This window comes from Arachis hypogaea, chromosome 4, assembly GCF_003086295.3.
Source record: "Arachis hypogaea cultivar Tifrunner chromosome 4, arahy.Tifrunner.gnm2.J5K5, whole genome shotgun sequence".
Taxonomy (NCBI): domain Eukaryota; kingdom Viridiplantae; phylum Streptophyta; class Magnoliopsida; order Fabales; family Fabaceae; genus Arachis; species Arachis hypogaea.
The window spans coordinates 17992356-18013760 of record NC_092039.1 but is presented as its reverse complement, the minus strand read 5'-3'; the positions used below and the strand labels follow the sequence as shown (position 1 = coordinate 18013760).

Sequence of the window (21405 nt, the reverse complement as noted above, 5' to 3'; positions counted from 1 at the left end):
TAACTAAAAGTATAAAGGCACAGGGTACAACATGAGACTTAATATAATAATAGTCAAGATAGATATACATAAGTGTAATAACGCAAATATAGTTTATGGTATGTGGATAAACTGACCAAATAACGCAATATTATTACATCTACTACAGGGGAATATGTTTCTTCATAATCTATACCGGATTTTTGTGAAAAATCTTGTGGCAAAGTCGAGTTTTGTAGCGTACAAATTTATTTTTTTTATTTTTTTCTCACAAATACCCATATGTATCCAACAAATTTTACATCTTTTGGTATATGGACTACAGATCCAAAGACTTCACGCTTTGCAAATGAATCTAACTCAGCCTTCGTAGCTTTTTTCCATTTTGGCCAATCATTCTTTTGTCGCCATTCTTCGACTGTTCTTGGCTCAAGATCCTTACTTTCATGCATGATGTGTAATATCACATTATAAGCAAATGTTTCATTGACAATTGTTTTATTTCAGTTCATTTTTCTCATATAAAGACATAATTTATTGAGATCTCATCATTTTCAAAATTTTCAGAGTTTTCAGGTACTTGAACATCTTCTCTTCGTCAAAATTATATCAGAATTTTGGACACTTTCTGATGTCTTTTCTATATCTTTATCTTTTTAACAGGAGTACCATTTTTCTTTTTAATTATATCTTTATCTTTATCAGAATTTTGTTTCAGCAGCTATTTGTCTAACTAGAACATCAATTTGAATTGAGGCATTTTCAATTGGTATATAGGATTTACTTATTATTTTCGTACAAGAAAATGCATTAGGCAATTTATTTGCTATTCTTTGCAAATATTTAATCTTTTGAACTTCTAGTTCACATTGCTCTGATCGTGTGTCTATATGCATTAACGATGATGCATTCCAATTAAGTTCTTTCTCAAGTGACTTATTCTCTCCCCAATGTTGGAAACATTAATTTATTAAAATGATAATTTGCAAATCAAGTTTTAAACACATCTCCTATTTGTATATCAAGATACATCACTATTGAGGAAGAATCATATCCAACATATATCCCCAATTTTCTTTGGGTTCTATTTTGGTGTGATAAAACGGAGCAACTGGAACATATATCGTATACCCAAATATTCTCAAATAGAAAATATTTGGCTGTTGGCCAAAAGCTAATTATAGAGAAGAAAATTGGTGGTAACTTGTTGGCATTAAGCGAATAAGTGCTGCAGCATGTAAAATAACATACCTCAAGCAGAGGTTGAGAGATTTATTCTCATAAGTAAGGGTCTAGCAATTAATTGGAGCCATTTAATAAGTGACTCTGCTAGCTCATTTTGTGTATGACATAAGCTATTGAATATTCAACACTTATACCATTGGCCATACAATAAACATCAAGGGTTTAGGAAGTGAATTCACTAGCATTATTAAAGACAAATAATTTTGATTGAATTTTCTGAAAAATGTGCTTTTATTCGAATAATTTGAGCAAGTAATCTCGCAAATGTCAGGTTGCGAGAAGACAATAAATACACATGGGACCATATCGAAAATGCGTCTAATAGGAACATAAAATATCTAAAAGATCCACATGGTGGATGAATAAATCCACATATATCGTCTTAAATCCTTTCTAAGAATTCAGGTGACTCAAATCCAATTTTTACTGGTAATGGTCTTAAAATTAGCTTTTCCTGAGAACATGCAGCACAATAAAATTCACTAGATTTAAGAATTTTCTAGATCTTTAGTGAATGTCCATGGAATTTTCAATAATTCTCTACATCATGGTTGTTTCAGAATGGCCTAATCGATTATGCCAAATTATGAATTTATTTGGATTGGTTTCTGGTTTACAATGACATGTGATTCAGTTGCACTAATTTTAATATAATATAACCCAGATAAAAGTGATGGTAACCTTTCTAATATAACTTTTTTATTTGAATCATGAGTTGTGATATATAAGTACTTATGATTTTTTCCATTCATTGTTTTAATATGATATCCATTTCGGCGAATATCTTTAAAACTCAACAAGTTTCTTAGAGACTTAGTAGACAATAGTGCATTATTTATTATAATTTTGTTCCACTGGCAAACAAAATTATAACTCTTCCGAAGCCTTCTAACAAATTGCCTCAGCTAATAATGGTATTAACACATTCTTCTTTTGGTACAAGATGAGTAAAATATATATTACGTTTGAGAATGATATGCGAACTTGCACTATCCGCAAGGCAAACATCTTCATTATATGTTCTTACCATTTTTTCAAAGACAAATAATAATAATAAAATGAATAAAAGTACATGCACAATAAAATTATATTCCTGATTAAAATTATTTTTTTAATAAGCTCATATACTAAAAATTTTATTATTATTATTATTATTATTATTATTATTATTATTATTATGGAATTTGACACATTTAATGATCATAAATATTAATATTTTATTAAACATTATTTATATACATTATACTTGAAATTCCAATACATAAGAAATAAAACTTAACAAAAAAGATTTTACATTATTTATTTATATAAGTACTTAATGAACTCAAATATTAAACTTTTCTAGCATTGATTAAATGACCAATATTTTTTTCAGAATTCTCAAAGAAATCAGATACTTCATAATTAGTAGTGTAATTTTTAGCAACATCCCTTTGAAACAAATTTGCCTCCTTTTATCATCTTTTTTCAAGGATGCTCAATAAAGATCAACTAAGTGTCTTGAGATACGACAGGTAGTGATCAATAGTCTTTTTCACCACAACGAAATCATTTATCATCTGTTGATTTATTTTGCCTATTATTTTTTTCTTTATCTCATTTCTGGTGAGATCCTTTATTGTGAAAATAATTTTTCTTTCTTTCATAATTTTTTTGTTACCAAAACCTTGTCATTTATCTCTTTTGTGGTTATAATTTGTCGCATTTACTTCAAGAAATGGGGTTGCACTAGCTGGGCGCACTTCATGATTTCTTAAAAGCAATTCATTGTTACAGTCAGCAACAAGAAGGCAAGAAATTAGCTCAGAATATTTTTAAAATTTTTTTTTTCGATACTGCTACTATAGGAGCACATTCAAGGCATGGAAGGTCGAAAATTTTTTTTCTAACATGTCATTATCAGTTTTTTTTTCCACATAATTTCATTTACCTCACATTGCTGAATTGTATTCATTTATGAATTTAAAATTCTGTAGACGCAAGTGTGTCTATTCATATCAGGCTTGAGGAAGTATTACTGTCTTTTGATGATTATACATTTCTTCAAGGTTCTTCCATAGATCTGCAAGATCTTTTAGTGTGAAATATTCATTTTTTAATCATTCGTCAAGATGACGACGAAGAAAGATCATAACTTTAACTTTATCTTTTTGGGATGCTTTATTTGTAACTTTAATAGTATCCCCAAAATCCATTAAATCAAAATGAATTTTAGCATTTAATATCCATAATAAGTAGTTATTTCTAGATATATCAAGAACATTAAATTTAAGATGAGAGAGTTTTAACATAATAAAAATTTATTATCTAAGTATTGTTAAAATTTGATGAGAACTTTGTACTGATAATGTCTTATAAAATAAATAAATAAATAAGAGAAAATAAATATAAAATAAAAAATATAAATAGAAGTCTCTTATATTAATATTCACCAATATTAATATTTTAATATAATAAAGATAATTTATATATGAATCCCGCTAGAGAGCCAATGGAATAAGTATACAATCTGTACAATGAGCTGATTCTTTGGCCCAATATGAATAAAAAATTAAAATTATCCACATTTACCCTTATTCCAAAAGTCATGTTCATTTTTGAGATAACCACCACCACATATTCAATAATCCTAATTTTTTCTCAATCACCCTTTCTTCCTTTACCGTGACGTTTCAAACCAAACCCTTCACATACAATGTTGAACATCCCACTGTCTCCCCCAATGGAACTCTAATCAGTGCTGAACATCCTTCACCGCTAGCTTCCATCGCGTGTCTCCCGCCCACCAGACTCCAGCGGCTCGCCCTCGGTCACAGGTATACAGGACACCGGCGGTTCAACCGAAGGTGCGCCATCAAGGTTAAAATTCTTGTATAAGATCACACACAATAAGTCATGACAATTTTATATAACCATCTGTGTATAAGAAGAAGTAACCATCCGCTATCGTACAGGTTCAAATATCTAGGATAAATTACTACTAATTTATCAAACACAATACACCCATACTATCTAGAATAACCATCCGGTACTAGGGATAATAAACATCTAATATCCTACTGAATCGAACATCCAATTTAAAATACTTGAAACTAATCACACGATGACGGGAACACACGACGGATAGATGGTGCTGGACGAGGGCCTGTGCGGACGACGACGCCGATGGAAGGAGAGTCTGACGGGGAGAGGTGACCGGTGAAAATATAGTTTCCGATAAGAAACGGAGATGATGGAGATGATACCGTATTGAGCAAGTGACGTCTTTGTTGTGATCCTATAACTGACCTTAATCCTATCTTGTTTCAAAATTTAAATTAGAATAATTTTAAAATTAATTAATTGCCTATAATTTAATTTTAACTTGAAATTAACCTCATTGTATACATTGTACGACACATGTATTGGCTCCCTATACTTTTTCTTTATATATATATATATTGACTAGTTATATATTACAACATATAAAAAAGAGGAGTATATATATATATAAAACTGTAGAATAAATGACCATTTGTACCCATGAAAGATGAAAACACTGACATATGTATTCATACTAAATCGAAACTAAACTTGTATCCACGCAAGATGCTCTCCGTGTGACAAAAGTACCCTGTCTTTGGAGGGTTGGAGTGCTACGTAGGATACTTTTGTCACACAAAGAGCATCTTGCATGAGTACAAGTTTAGTTTCGATCTAATATGGGTACATATGTCAGTATTTTCATCTTTTATGGATACAAATGGTCATTTATTCTAAAACCATACTAAGTTTCTCATTTTTAATTTCATTAATATAATCTATTTAAAAACTTAAGTATTCTCCTTAAAAAATTAAGCCGCATTAATACGCACTCACATCCATCCTTATCACACAACACAACTAGGGGTGGCAAGTGGGGAAGCTCGCTCCGTCCCGCCCTGCCCTGCTAGAAGCCCGCCCTTTGGCGAGCTGGCCTGCCCCGCGCCGCCTAGTGAGATGGTCTCAGAATCCTAACCCGTCCCGCCTAACGGCGGGCTGGCGGACCGGCGGGTTAAGCCCGCCAAATATCCTCTTTTTTTGTAACTTTTAACTATTAAATAATATATATAAAGGCATAAAAATCTCTCTTATTTTTTACTTTTAACTATTATAATTTCTAAAAGTATAAACAAATTATAATTTTTATATTCACAAACATTAAAGTCTTTGTAATTATAAATATCTAATAAATATAATTATAAACTAAGTTTTCATCCAAAATATAATTATAAATATTGTTCCCAAAATAAAATAAACATAATCCAAAACATAATTATAAATATTGTCTCTAAAAAAAATAAATATAATCCAAAATACTCAATTTTCATCTTCATTCTCTTGTAAGTTGGGTTGGAGAAGTTGGATTTTGGCAAAAAAATTGTAAAAATACTCCTTACTAAAAAAATACTAAGCCCGTCAGAAAAATTCATTTCGCCCTGCCAAATTTCACATTCTAATTTTTCAACCCAACCAATCAAATTACTTTTATTATTTGACGATTCTAATTTTTCAGCCCAACTCGCATTTTTTGGCAAGTTACGCGGCCACCGTTAAACACAACTAACCTTTCTCATTTTTCAAATAATTCAAAGCGAACCTTAAAAAAAGGGGCAAAAAGAAAAAGAAAAAGGAAAAGGAAAAGACTGAGGAACAAGGCGAGGACAGCAGTTAAACCCTAAAGAAGAAGAAGAAGAAAGGGCGATGACAAGTGCTACGTCGTCGTCGGAGGTTGAACCGGTCGAGCCGCAGTCACTGAAGAAGCTCAGCTTCAAGTCCCTGAAGCGCGCACTCGATCTCTTCTCTCCCACTCACTCTCACCTCGCTCCTCCCGATCCCCACAGGTTCCACCTTTTCCTTTCTTCTTTTCAATTTCCCCCAAACTCTTCACTTTTTTTCTACTTCTTTGTTTGCTCATTCCTGAATTTGATTTCCTCCTGCAGCAAGAGAATTCGCACTACCCACAAGGTTAGTCTTACTTTTTCGTAATTGCGGCATTTTCATTTTAATTTTTATAGCCAAAATACCAAACCCTAAGATGCAAGCGGGAGCGTAATGTACTTTGTGGATTAATCTTTGTAGCTTGAGTGAAATTAGGGAGTGATGTTATGTGGTTTGGAATGAAAATTTAGGTACTTGTGGAGTATGGTGGAATCAAACTCTCTACTACTCAAGCTCCTCGTCAAGCTAATTCCGCGGCGCAAGGTCAAGCTCAACCGGGGCCATCTAATGCACTTGCTCTTCTGGGTATGATCATCTTGGTCTCAGTGTGTGCATTTTTAATATATGTGCCTTAGAGAGGGAAAAGAAAAGGATCAGTTGACTTTATGGTGTTCATGAAATTAATTTCCTTGTGGTATGCGCCGTTACAAATCGTCCACGGAAGATCATTTTAATTAATCTTAAAGGATGCCAATCAATCACGATGTTTGTGATTTTATATAGTTTATAAACTTGGTCTTCTTATGCTTTAATTCTTTAATTGTTGTCTTCGATTTTCTCCTTTATATATTATGACCTAAATGCATTTGGTGTTTAGGAGTGACGGATCCCGGTATCCGGAAAATTTGGGTAGGGGTACAAAGATGATACCAGATATAAATGTGGGGTCAAATTTAATGAAAAGTGCAGGCAAACGATACATACAATTATATAACTATAACAAAGTTTCTAAAACTTTGTCGGGGGCATTTGCCTCCCAGCCAAATAATCCATCATTGGTTTTAGTATTGCTTTCCCTATAACCCTTTTCTTTGAACTTTAGGTTGGAATGTAGCATTGTGTTTTAAGAATTTTCCATTATTTAGTGCCCAACATGCTGATGTTTTTCTCTTATTTGACAGGTCCAGGAGATTCCAAAGATACCCAGAAAGGAGGACCCCAAAATGCTTTGGTTGTTGGTCCAACTATGCCGTCAACAGCTTCGTAAGTATACCCTCCTTGCCTATTTTTAGTTAACTTTTCTATGCCTATTTGTAGGAAGGAGACTTAAACTCAATAATTTGTTTGTCTTGTAATCATTAGAAATTGCTTTTTTATGCTTCTTCAATTACTTACAAATTTTATTCTTTGATATATTAGCATATAGAGCAGTTTAGGTTTGAACCATATTCTGCTGGAAAATTTTTAATAATATAATGAGTAAACTACCATTTTTACACATGAAAGTTTTAAACGCTGACAAATCTACCCACGAAAGAACGAAATTGAAGTTGTACCCATGAAAGATGAGTTCCGTACTACAAAACTATCCAAACCCTAAAAAACTACAAAAAAAAATCCCAAATTACCCTTCTTAACCTAACCTAACCCACCCAAATCCCTAACCCTTTACCACCACTAAAATTCTTCCTCTCTAAATGCCATCCACAACCGCAGCCACTGTCACCAAACTCTTCGCATCCTTTCCCAAGTTCAAAGCTGAACCATCACCACATTCCCCTATTCTCACTTAGTCACTTGGCAACCGCTAACTCCCAGGCAAGTCTTTCCATCTCTGATCTCTGAACACAGGAGGACCGTTCAAGTTTCACGCTGCTTAACCCTGAATCTCGCTGCCGCGGACAACAACCTCCGAGTGGTCTTCGCAGCCGGCGGCACCGGCAGCCACATGTACCCTGCAGCAGCCATCGTGGATGAGCTCAAACTGGCCAACCCCACAACGGAGTTCCTCTTCGTTGGCACTCCAAACAGCGTCGAAAGCACTGCAGTCCCTTCTGCAGGGTACAGCTTTGCCTCAGTTCCTTCGGTGAGGTTGAGTCGCCCCTTCATCGCCCCTCACAACCTCTTCTTCTTCTGTTATCGTTTGTTAAGATCCCTCATCTGTTGCTTTTGCCGTTTGCGTGATTTCGACCTCCATATCGTTGTTGGAACTGGCGGCTATGTGTCTTTCCCCGTTTGCCTTGCCACCAAATTAAAAGGGATAAAGCTTGTGATCCATGAACAGAACTCTGCTCCTAGTTTGGCCAACTCTGTTTTTGCCGTTTGCTGATGCCATCTTTGTCGCTTTCAACTCAACTGCTGAGTTGTGGTGAAGGTGGCACTGACGGTTGTGGATGAGATCTGGAAAATTTTAGCAGGTGGTAAAGGGTTAGGGATTAGGGTGGGTTAGGTTAGGTTAAGAAGGGTAGTTTGGGGTTTTTGGATAGTATTTTAGGGTTTGGATAATTTTGTCATACGGAACCCATCTTTCGTGGGTAGATTTCTCAGTGTTTAAAACTTTTATGAGTAGAAATGGTAGTTTACTCTATAATATATAATGCCCCTACTCTATATTCTAAAATAATGCTTGAAAACACCAGTTTGGTTTTCAAGATAGTTAGAACTATACTATATTTAAGCATGTTGGAAGATTGCAGAAGCTGATAGAAGCTTGCTAAAGTGATAGAGTGTTTGCATTAACAATTGTGCGGATGGTTCTTAGTTGTAGTAAGGAAATCTGTTGGTTTCAAAACTGAAACACACATTTTCCAATACAGCAAGCTTTTGAAAAGCTGTCATTGAAGACCAGTGGTTCTTATGTTTTTGTGTTATTTTACAGGAATGATCGTGGTTTTACAGGCAAAAGCACAGCAGTTATTTCTGCTTCTTCTGGTTCATCTGAAAGGTTCAGGCTTTTGCCACTTTTAATCTTTCAATGCTCAAGATATTCTAAGATGATTTACAATGTTTCTAAGAGTGAGATGCTCATTTTGTTGGTTATGTATATTATCTTCTGTAATTTTTTTACCTCAATATGTGTATTTACATTTGCATTTGGCTATGTAGGATTGTTTTTATATACATTACATAATTCAGATTTACATATAATATATAGTTGACAGTTCTGTTGGATTGGTACTTTTGACAAAACACTTATAGTTTCTACATGATTATATAGGAATTTATCCACAGCTGCTTTAATGGAAAGAATGCCAAGTAAATGGCCACGTCCTGATTGGCATGCCCCATGGAAGAATTACAGGGTGAGTTACTGAGTATTTTCTATTAATTAGATTTGAATAATGGATGATTGGTATTAGGGTCTTTTGATTACATACTCTGATCACTTGAATCAGAACAAATTTAATCATCCATGACTTGGTAATCCTTTTTGTAGTTTTCCCTTTACTATACCAGAACTTGCCTGGGGTTTGAGAGGGAATGAGGGATACAAATCTTTGTTTCACCTTCTGTGATTGCAACATTTCTCCCAAACATAGGAGAAAATTTTCATCTTGATTTGTAGGGTGAAACCAATTAAAGTGGAGTCTAGAATAATGAAACACTGAAATGTGGTAGCATATTTTCAATTTGACTTCTTCTAGTTTATCCTTCTATTTCCCCTTTTCATCCATCTTCAACCTATTTTCCTTATTCATGTAAAATTCTCCCCCTCTGCTTCTTCCACCATCCCCAATCACCAAAATTTTTGCTACACCATCAACACATACAACAACAACAACACAACAATTAATTGATTCAATTAAAAATAAAAAAAAAGAGAGAAAGAGGGAGATGGAGAAATAGACATAGACGAAGGGAGAGAGAGGCAGATTGCAGAGAAGGAGAAGAGAGGAAGTAGGAGGAGATGTGGCACAGGCGAGGGTAGACCCATCGCGCTGCTGTCGCTGGAAGGAAGTTTGAAGAGAGACGAAGACATGAAGGGAAGGATAGAGAGAGAAGAGCGAGATAGAAAGAGAAGCAGAGACAACAAAGTCAGGGGGGGGGGTTCCTCAACTCTTGTTGCCGTTGTGGAGCAGTCTTCGCCATCGCCAACATGCTCCGGTACTGCTGTCGCCGGAGAAGCCGTCAGATTTGCCAGGTGATGGAAAAGGATGGAGAAGGAGATGCAGAATGAGGGTTGTAGTTGGGGCTGGTTATAAGTTGACAATGAAGGAAGGAGATTGAGTTGGGAAGGTGAGGATAATTAAACTGAAAAATTGGGAACTGAGGATGATGGTTAGTGGGAGGAAGAAAGTATTTTTGTCCGAAGGATGATTTTAAAATAAAATTCAACGTTAAGGACGATTTTGAATGTTAAAAAAAAAAGGCCTTGGGAACGATTTTGATTTTCGGTCAAAACCATAGGGACCAAAATCGAACTTAACCCAAGAAGATTCTTATTTTCTAATTTATTTCAAGCATAGGTTTGCTGTGAACTAGCTAAAACCCATTTTCTGGTCTAAGTTGACTTATAAAAACCAAGATATTTAACAAATAGTAACAGCAGCAACAACAACAAAGCTTTATCCCACTTGGTAGGGTCGGCTACATACATACATCAAACATTGCCATTGCCTCTTATCATGTATCATGTTCGTAATGAGACCGTTGATAGATAGATTTCTATTGAGTATTGACTACCTAATTTATCGTTTTTTTAAGTTTTCTTCTACCTCTCGCCACTTGTATATCTTCCATGTAATCTATCTCCTAACTCGATGCTTTGCCAGTCTTCTTCGCATATGTCCAACTCACCTAAGACAAAACTCCACCATCTTTTCAACATTAGGCACTACAACTTTCTTTCTTATATCATCGTTTCATATTCTGTCCATGTGTTTATGGCCGGTCATCCATCCAATTATTCTCATCTTGACCACATTAAACGCTCACCCTTTGCCAAATTTTCTAATGCAGTATGACTGGTGTAATGTTTAAGGGAACTTTGTTTTGATATATTTTTTAATTGATTGATTTTAACCTTGTTTTATTTCTTGTAGGTCATCAGTGGTCACTTAGGATGGGTGAGATCTGTTGCAGTTGATCCCAGCAATACATGGTTTTGTACTGGTTCTGCAGATCGTACCATCAAGGTAATCGATTATGAAATGCATATCATAGTTGCTTGTTATGTCGAAGTATGTAGATAAAATGGAAAAATGGTATTGAGTGAGGTTTAGTTGTTGATATTCATCTGGATTCCTTCGTTGTAATTTCATCTCAAGAAATATCTTCTTTTTGATAGTACTTTAACTGCTTTATATGTTTGATAATGACGAGACATTTGGTACTTAGAATTTAGAAAGGTATTTTTATTATTCTGTTGAGGAGTAGCCTTTTGTCAGACTTACCTTTACTCATGTTGATGAATTAATTATTATGAATATTAACTTTGTAATTACCATATTCACCTTGCTGTAAATTTAAGCTAGAAACCTGTCGGGAAAAAGTTTGAAGCTAGAAATACGTAACCCCAAAAAAGAATTGAACCTACGGATTTGGAAAAATATGTACCTATCATGTGAAGAATATAATTTCTTTAACTGTTCCCGTTCTGCCCCTCTGCTTAATTAATTGTTCATCTGAGCAGATATGGGATTTAGCTAGTGGAAGGCTAAAGCTCACACTGACTGGCCACATCGAGCAAATAAGAGGTAAAATACTATAACATTATTAGTAGTGTCTAATTGTGAATCAAGTCAATTATAATGGTATGATTTTTTACAGGCCTTGCTGTCAGCAGCAAGCATACTTACATGTTCTCTGCTGGTGATGATAAACAAGTTAAATGTTGGGATCTTGAACAGAATAAGGTAAGGAATTCTACTTCTCTCTCTCTCTCTCTCTCTCTCTCTCTCTCTCTCTCTCTCTCTCTCTCTCCTGAATTTCAACAATGACAGAATATCTATCAACAATATGCTACTAAAACTCGTGATGCTGTGTTAAGGTTATTAGGTCCTATCATGGTCATCTTAGTGGTGTCTACTGCTTGGCTCTTCATCCAACAATTGACATTTTACTTACTGGAGGGCGTGATTCTGTCTGCCGGGTATGGATGCTGTTGATAAAGTTACCTGTTGACACATTAGATGGATGCCATACCTGCTGAACAGTATCATATATTTTTTTGAATTTGTATTATGTACAAAGATTATAGCTAAGGAGTGGCAACATTAACTTTTCAGGTCTGGGACATCCGTAGTAAAATGCAAATTCATGCTCTTTCAGGACATGATAATACTGTCTGCTCTGTATTTACACGGGCAACGGTATGTAAATTATTCTGTTTTCTATGTTATTTTGTCCTTTGATATTCTCAATGGTCAATTATCTATATAGTTGGCTAGATTTCCCTCTCTGTTCAGAAGACAGTCAGGTGAATTCAGACTGGTTTAGTTCTTGGTTTGTTGATTATTAAATGGAAACACAGACTACAACTTTTAAATTTAACTTTGGAGCAAAAGTCTAAATTTTCTTTTTTCTATTCACAGGATCCCCAAGTTGTTACAGGTTCTCATGACAGCACCATCAAGATGTGGGATCTAAGATATGGTAATTTATGGTTTTATTTTAATTTTTATATCTTCTTGTTTGTATCTGGTTATGCTGTTTTTTCATATTCCCTTGCTTTTTCCTGTGCATCTTTGCTATCTATCTGACATGTGATGTATTCTTGCAGGTAAAACAATGTTAACCCTTACAAACCACAAAAAATCTGTTAGAGCCATGGCACAACATCCTAAAGAGTATGTCCCAATCTCCGATATTGTTAGTTCTTCGCCCCCCCTCCCTCCTCTCTCCCGCCTTCTTTTTTCTCTGTCTTCTCACTCTTTTCATTGTTGTTGGCTGCAGGCAAGCTTTTGCATCAGCATCAGCTGATAATATTAAGAAATTCAGTCTCCCAAAGGGAGAGTTTTTTCACAATATGCTGTGAGTTCAGTTATTTAATGTTACTAAACCCATGTGATCATGGGGATCATTAATGTAAATTGGACTTGGATTGTTTCCTATGGAAAACTAATAACATTTTTTTCAGCCATCTTATAGTATCTCACTTGTCATGTTCAAAACATTGTTTGCAATACATGGGTTCTAATTGTATCTTGTTTCATGTGCAGCTCTCAACAGAAAACTATCATCAATACGATGGCTGTCAACGAGGAGGGTGTGATGGTTACAGGAGGTATGAACCCTAAAACTGCAAAATTCTATTTAAAATGCTTGATAGAATAAATTCAATTTATCTGTGCCGGTTTTTCATAACTATTTGCTTAGGGGTTTTTCGTTGACACGCATAATTCTTTCTCGCATAGTATTATTTATGATTTATTATTCAACATTAACCTTATAATTCATCTGTTGAAGGTGACAATGGGAGTCTCTGGTTCTGGGATTGGAAGAGTGGTCACAATTTCCAGCAAGCGCAGACAATTGTGCAGCCTGGTATGGTTGTTAGGCCTTAAGTTGTATTCTTACTCAGATCTAATAATAATGATATACACATACATACTAACACTTTTGTCTCTCTATCTACTACCTTGTAGGTTCACTGGACAGTGAAGCTGGTATTTATGCTTGTACCTATGATGTAACGGGTTCAAGGCTTATAACATGTGAAGCTGACAAGACAATCAAAATGTGGAAAGAAGATGAAACTGCCACTCCTGAAACCCATCCTCTTAATTTCAGGCCCCCTAAAGACATCAGGCGATTTTAGCTTCAATCCTTATTATCAACCAATCAATCTCTATACTATCCCTGTGATACATTTTATATTTGGTTATTTGTAGGTCTGATGTAAAATTACATGTCAAAATAATTATCATGAGTACTATCCATTTTTGTAACACTGGATTGCATGTACATTAATAGTTAGATTTAGATCCGTATTATATATTTTAATAGAATTGCAGTCAGTTTTGTGCAGACTTACGAAAACAGGTGTGATTTTGTTTTATCTCATTTCTCCATCACCCCCTTAACCGAATTGATTTGGGCATAGTGTTCAATGTTTTCCGAAATAAGTATAGGGAAGAAATGTTTATTGACTAATTTCAATCATTTTCTTCCCATAAAAATGACTTTTTAAACTTTCATTTATTCTTATCTACACTCTTTCCCAGTTTTGTTTCTGTCTCCAATCAAAACATAAATTCTAGAGTAAAAGTTTTTTTCGGTCCTTAACCAATTATCCGATGGATAACTATTATAAAAACACAAATCGATTTCTATCCACTTTTGTATTTGTTTAATCTAGTTCCTAAAATCGGTTAACAACGGGTTAACGCTGACGTGTCAGGTAATGTCTCTTTTGTAACAGGGATAAATTCCTTCTAAACTCTTCAACCGTCTCCCTCCTCTAAAGCTCTTTTTTCTTCCTCTCCTTCCTCTTCTCTACCGCTATCGCACTCACACTCCCCCCTCTCACTCATCCTCCCCCTTTGCCACCACCACTGCACTCACAATCATCATCGTCTTTAACAATATCATCACCACCATTTATGCATGGTGATTAATAAAAAATTTATATTTTCCTAAACTTTCTCTCTCCTCTCCTCCCTTTCCTCCCTTTATGCATTTGTTTTTACTTTCTCGTTTCTCTTCATTACTCACTGCTACCATCACCACAACATCATAAGTTTCATTTATTTTAACACTCAAATTTTTCTTTTTTTAACCTTTGTTTTTCTGGTAATTTTTTCGAAAAACAAATGGATTTTTCCTCCAAGCGATCAGGATACCTCTTTAGTGTGATTATATTTTTGGCTTTTGAATTTTTGGATTCTGATGATAATATTATTGATGATGATAATGATTGTGATGAGGATGAGGAGAAATGAATACGGTGATTTTGATGATGATTGCGGTGATGATTTTGATGATAATTTCGAAGAGGAGGTAAGGCAGATTAGGGGTGTTGGGGTTAGGGGTTTTGGAGTTGAGAGAGGAAATGGAGAAGAGGAGGGAGATTGTTGAGGGGCTTAGGGGCCAATTTGTCCCTATTACAAAGGAGACAAAATCACGTAGACACAGTTACCTGACACGTCAGCGTTGACTTGCTGTCAACCGGTCTCAGGAACTGGATTGAACAAATACGAAAGTCGATGAGGACCGATTTGTGTTTTTATAATTGTTAGGGGGCGCAATGTTTTTATAATTTTATTTCTGTTTAATTACTTATTTTATGGTCTTTATAGTTTTGTTAAATTTGCAATTAGATTCCTTACTTTTTTTTTAGAGTAAAAGATAAATAGGTCCCTGACCTTTTAAAACGGGACATTTTCGTCCCTCAAGATTGGAAAATACATTTCGATCCCCACGTTCTAAAACGGTCGACAATTAAACCTCTCCGTTTGTTTTGGGCCAAAAACGGCAACGGAGCCAGCTGGCATGTAGGGGTAGCATCTGACGTGTCCGTTACACTTGCTGAGGTGGATTGGGACGATTTTTTAGTGGACAAATTAGTCCCTTAACTGCAAAACGACGCCGTTTCCATCATCCCTCAAATTTGAAGCTTCGCAATGCCCATAACACCTAAGAGTGACTCCACATATTACCGAAAACCCTATCAGAACACAAACGCCCTTCTCCCTCCAAAAAAATAACGACTTCCAGTTGAGAGGGGTGGTGTGGTCAGTGGACGTAGTTGTTGTTGAAGGTTACGGCAAGCTTTGCGTGGAGAGGAAGCTGCCATCATCTACAGAGGTAAGAATGATAATGAATAGTATGTATGTTGTTTAACTGAGAATGCATGGGGTTGGGATATGGGGTGACTGCATACTTTTTTTTTGGGTAAAAGAATGAGGAAAGCTATGTGAAGTTAAATGATTTCGAAATTCTGATTAGGTAGGGTTTAATCTTTGATTTATGTACTTGTGCACAATGTAGATGGATGATATATTTGTGGTACCTGTTTTTCACCACGGAGGCCGTTTTGGTAGAAAACCAAGTGGAACTCTTGAGTATATAGGTAGAAAAGTTGATAAATTTCCGAAGATGGACTTAGACTTCGTGAATTTTGGGGATTTGGTGACATTGTTCAAGGGTTTGGGGTATGCATCATATAGGACTGTGTATTGGTTTGACCCAACTAGCAGTGATCTTGAGGCTGGACTGCACATTCTGAGAGGAGATGCAGGCATCAATGAACTTCGAGAGAACAAGATGAAGAATTCAACCACGGATGAATTCTACATATACTTTGACCATCCCGTTGATGAGCCACAGATAGTGGAAGAAGGGGCTGCGGCAGAAGCAGGGGTGGAAGAGTTTGATGAACCTATTGATGTGGACAATATCATGAGAAAGCTCCAATCATCACCATCCAAAGAAGCCGATGAGCAAGAAAGTGAGGAGGATGAAATGTATAAACCTCCTGCGACTGACTCGGAGACTGTTTCAGATGAGGACTGTTCCAGTGTTGATGAGAAAGATGAAAGGATGAGGAAAAAATGAAGCCTGAAAGGAAAGGACAAGGTTCTGCCAAAGAAAAATAGCAGTGTGAAAGAAAGGATAGGGGCAGAGTCAAGTGGAGTTAAAAACAGAGGTGGAGTAAGGAGTGCAAGTAGTAGTGCTGCCAAAGGTGATGAGCCTACTGTGAGGAATAGAGAAACTGCCAAGCCCAAAGAAACTGGGCCAAGAGAAAAGCCCAAAAAGACCAGGCCTGCTGCGAAGCTCAAAAGGAATAGGCCTAATACAAATCAACAAAGAAGTAGGCCTGCTACACATGCTGAAGAAGCTGTGCCTACTGTGCAACCCAGGGATATGCCTCCAATTGGACTCTATGTGAGTGAGGAGGTTTCAGATGATGATGATCCGATTTATGAGTATGCATCAGAGGAACTTCACACACCAGTGTCTTCAGAGGATGAGGGAGAGAAACATGAGTTTCCAGTTTTTAATGAAGAGTATGGGTTTGGGGAGGGTAGGTTCGAGATTGGAACCAAATTTGCAACAATTGATGGGTTCAAAGAAGTGGTAAAAGATATGTTCATTTCTGAAGGGAGGGAACTGATGTGGATAAAAAATGATAAAGAAAGGGTGAAGGTTGGCTGCTGAGGTGAAGACTGTCCAAGGCTAGCACATCTATCCTACAACAAAATATTGTTATGTTATCAGGTAAAGACATACAAGGCAGAGCATACATGTGCTAGAGATCTGGACAGTAATGCTGCTGATCAACACTGGGTCAGCAAAAAAGTGGAGAAGAGGATGACAAGTCAACCTCATATGACAACTAATGAGGCAATTGACTTTCTTAGAGACGAGTTCAATCTAGTGTTGCATCCGAAGATGGTTTACAGGGCAGTAAAAGAGGCCAAAGAGAGGATTATGGGAAATGAAAAGGAACAATATGGGAAGCTTAGGGACTATGGCATGGAGATCATTAAGAGCAATCCGGGCTCGACTGCAAGAGTAGATGTGATACCAATCCCTCAATCCCTACCTGTCTTTGACAAAACATATAGCTGCTTTGAGGGTTGTAAGCAAGGCTTTAAGGCTGGGTGTAGGCCTTTCATACATCTAGATGGAGCATTTTTGAAGACATACCATGGAGGCCAACTACTATCAGCAGTGGCACAGGATGCGAATAACCAATTCTACGTAGTGGCATATGGAGTTGCAAGATCAGAGACGAAGGAATCACGGAAATAGTTCCTCACCTTGCTTCAGGAAGATCTGGGTGATGCACATCAATTTGGTTGGAACTTTATGTCTGACCAACAAAAGGTTAGACTTCTAAATTACTGCATATTAGTTTAGCATGTTAAGTTACTGCATATTAGTGTAGGATATTAATATAATGCATGTATGTGTTAGAAATTAAATTTCTGCATATTAGTGTAGCATATTAAACCACTGCATGTATGTGTTTAAAATGGAATTTAGTGCATATATGTGTTTGCAATGGATATTACTGCATAGTAGTGAATGAATTTTGAATACTGCATATATGTGTCTGCAATTGAAGTTATTCCATATTAGTAAATGTAATTTAAACTGCTGCATATATGTGTATGCAATATTATGTGTTGGCAGGGTCTGCTACCAGCCTTAAAGGAGGTAATGCCGAGAGCACATCATCGGAACTGTGTCATGCACATGCGAAAAAATTTTATAAATAAGTTCAAATATATGCACATTAGAGACATAGTATGGGACTGTGCTAGGTGCACCACTGAACCAGAGTTCAAAGAGACCATGGAGAAGCTGAAGGGGGTGAATAAGGCGGCATGGGAGTATCTGATGAGGTTTGAACCAGCCACTTGGGTTAAGGCTTTCTTCAGTCATGGCCCCAAGGTGGATAACCTAACTAACAACATGTGCGAGGTATTTAATGCAAAAGTGATTAAGTACAGAATGAAGCTAGTTTTGACTATGTGTGAGGAAATTATGTGCTACCTAATGCGGAGAATGACCAAGCATATTAGGCTGTTAGAGCACCATAGTGGAAAGCTTGCACCCGTTCAGGAGAAAAGGTTGCAGAGGCGGATAAAATCCAGCAGCAGGTGGATTGCCGAGTTGGTGGGAGATAACGAACAAAAAATATTTCAAGTTAGAAGAAAGCAGACCAAAGTAGATGTGGATTTGATCAAACACACTTGTTCATGCAATGTTTGGCAACTGACCGGTATATCTTTAATTTTGAATGATTTTCTTTAAGGCTGATCTAATATAGTGGGGTAATATGTTCTGAATGATTTTCTTTAGGGCTGATCTAATATAGTGGTAGGTAATAAGTTCTGAATGATTTTAGGGCTGATCTAATATAATGCTAGGTAATATGATATGTGATTTTGATTCAAGCATGCCATGCATTCACGGTATTGCTGCAATTAGAAACAGGCATGACCAGGTAGATGATTATGTGCATCCCTGGTTATGTATGGAATCTATTCACAAGACATATTGGGTAACCACTGACCAGTTGAGGGCTGCTCCACCACCCATCAAGCAACCTATTGGGAGGCCTAAAGTACACAATCGCAACAAGGATCCTGCTGAAGCTCAAGTTCAGGGTGACAAGTTTAAGAGAAGCTTTCAAGTGACATGCAGCAATTGCAATGAGAAAGGCCATAACTATAAGACTTGTAAGGGAGCACCAAGCAACCCAAACTGGAAACCAAAAAAAAAAAAAGCTAAGAAAACTGATGCAAACACACAACCCTTGGTGCTGCTGCCCCTTTCACAATCAGCCCCTCAACCAGAGGTATCCCTGCTATGCTTTAGGATCGATCTGTACATTTTAAATTTTGTCAGTGGTTACGATGTCATTATAACTTTTTTTAAGGACTAATTTGTCCATGTTGTTTCGTTGCTGGATCTATGTTGCATAGGATCAAAGCCAGACACAAACTGAAAGTTTGGCTGAGAATAGTGCTGTGCAAGAGAAGTCTCCAGTAAGCCTCCCCCCAACCCCTAAATAATACACTCATAATGCCAATCACTTTACTCTTGTCCATGCATTTGAACAACTGAATAATTCGATTACTTTTGCAGAATTATGTTATCAGCCAGAATGCTGCAGCAACAACACCATCTGCTCCAGTCCAACCTCCATTCAGGCCTCCATCCCAGCTGCCAAGAATGGGGCAACCCAAAACCCCAGTTGCTACTTCTACATTCAGACCCAAGCAGACAATCAGAAGGCCCCGAGCAAGTGCAAATCCACCTTTAAATCCACCACCAACTCCACTCCCAGATACAACCCAGACTGAAAGCACCAGTGCCAGTGTCGCTACATCAGAGGAGACCTTGAAAGTCACTGGCAGTGAGGTCATAGGAATGAATTTCATCCCAACTCCTGGATCCAACAATCAGAAAAACTGAACACTACTGAATGAATTTATGTTTTTTGTCCTAGTCTTTAGTATGAATTAAACAACACTGTCTACTTATCGTAGTTTGGCAAACTTGTTTATATGCCAACCATATGTTTTGTTATTTTGTGGCAAACCTATGCTGTTATGTTTTGGATTAAGACAGATACATTGTTGTTTATATTTTGATCATAATCTATGCAGAATTACTAGCTTATATAATAGCTGATTCACAGTAAATTTTTTTCTTGTTCAACAATGGCAATTTTCATTGAATAGCCAACAATGGCAATTTTCATTACATCATCAACATTGTACATCAATTCATCATCCTCACCACTTTAAAAAACATACAACAACAACAAAAACTACACTAATCAAAGTAATATGCCACATACTCATTTTTTTCTCCTTCTCCATACATAACAGTTTCCTCTCCAACTCTTTCATTTTTTTCTCCAGTTCCTGACTTCACACCAGTTGAATTTTTTTTTCCAATTCCTGACTTCGCACCACATGATCTTCAACGTCTACACCTCCAACATCATCCACAGCACCCAATGCTTCAGACTCCGTGGCCCTAATTTTTTTCAGGTGTTCATCAAGCCAGACAAAGTACTGGCAACGCCATTCTTTAACCTAGAGCAATTTTTCAGATAACGCTATAATTAGACACAGAACACTCTCATCTAACTACTATCAAAATAATCGCTCACCTTGAAGAATGGACACCCGAGAAATATCCTATTGGGATTAGATGCTGTTCTTGACTTGTAAAGAATGGCATAAACGCCGCAGAAGCACTTCGGCTCAACCCCATCTCAATCACAACCTCTTGCAACAGCGCCTGAAGATTCCCGTCCAGCTCTTGTGCATGAAGAACCCCCCTCACTCATCATGGACGATCGCACAAGCAGCAGCCATGACGTCCCCCCTTGCATTTGGATGAAATAGGGCTCACTGGTGGAAACGGCGTCGTTTGGCACTTAAGGGACGAATTTGTCCACTAAGATTTCCTCCCAATCCACCTCAGCAAGTGTAACGACCACGTCATTCACTGCCCCTCCATGTCAGCTGGCTCCGTTTCCGTTTTTGGCCCAAAATAGACGGAAGGGTATAATTGTCGACCGTTTTAAAATGTGGGGGATCAAAATGTATTTTCCAATCTTGAGGGACGAAAATGTCCGCGTTTTAAAAGGTTAGGGACCTATTTGTCTTTTACTCTTTTTTGATTAGGTTCTTATATTACTTTTAATTTTGTAATTAGATTTTTTTATGTCAAAAATGTTAAAATTAACGGAATATTTCTTCTAAAAAATGTGGTCGATGATCTAATTAGGTTTTTAATTATGGATATTTTTTATTTGAAGAGAAATATTCAGTTAATTCTAATATTTTTTACATTAGAAAAGATCTCGTTACAAAATTAAAATTAGTGGAGGAATCTAATTAAAAGTAAAAAATGTAGAGATTTAATTACTAATTTGGTAAAACTATAAGAATCAATAGAATAATTAAACTTTTTGAAAGGCTACAAAGAGTGGTGACTATAGAGAGGCTATTTTTTTATATTAATTAAATATATAGTACATTGTTATTGAATGTTTTGGTGTTTTTTTTATACTGCACTTTTTTTAAA

General features: G+C 36.4%; 1 protein-coding gene across 1 annotated transcript; it reads left to right on the top strand.

The window, feature by feature from the left end:
• The first annotated feature begins 5829 nt into the window (after positions 1 to 5829).
• LOC112796422 (protein pleiotropic regulatory locus 1) lies at positions 5830 to 13884 on the top strand. Its single transcript, XM_025838852.2, has 17 exons — positions 5830 to 6086; positions 6186 to 6210; positions 6375 to 6489; positions 7086 to 7167; positions 8783 to 8848; positions 9122 to 9206; positions 10947 to 11039; positions 11537 to 11600; positions 11674 to 11759; positions 11894 to 11995; positions 12132 to 12215; positions 12438 to 12498; positions 12626 to 12692; positions 12799 to 12876; positions 13065 to 13129; positions 13312 to 13389; positions 13491 to 13884. The coding sequence occupies exons 1-17, from the start codon at positions 5947 to 5949 to the stop codon at positions 13661 to 13663; spliced, it is 1464 nt and encodes a 487-aa protein (XP_025694637.1). The 5' UTR covers positions 5830 to 5946; the 3' UTR covers positions 13664 to 13884.
• The last annotated feature ends 7521 nt before the right edge of the window (positions 13885 to 21405 follow it).

What these genes read in the sequence shown, in the direction of transcription:
- LOC112796422 (XM_025838852.2), top strand. Translation starts at nt 5,947, where the DNA reads ATGACAAGTGCTACGTCGTCGTCGGAGGTTGAACCGGTCGAGCCGCAG. An exon ending in GAATTCGCACTACCCACAAG is followed by an intron (nt 6,211 to 6,374) that starts GTTAGTCTTACT and finishes ATGAAAATTTAG; the next exon opens with GTACTTGTGGAGTATGGTGG. An exon ending in GAGTTTTTTCACAATATGCT is followed by an intron (nt 12,877 to 13,064) that starts GTGAGTTCAGTT and finishes TTTCATGTGCAG; the next exon opens with CTCTCAACAGAAAACTATCA.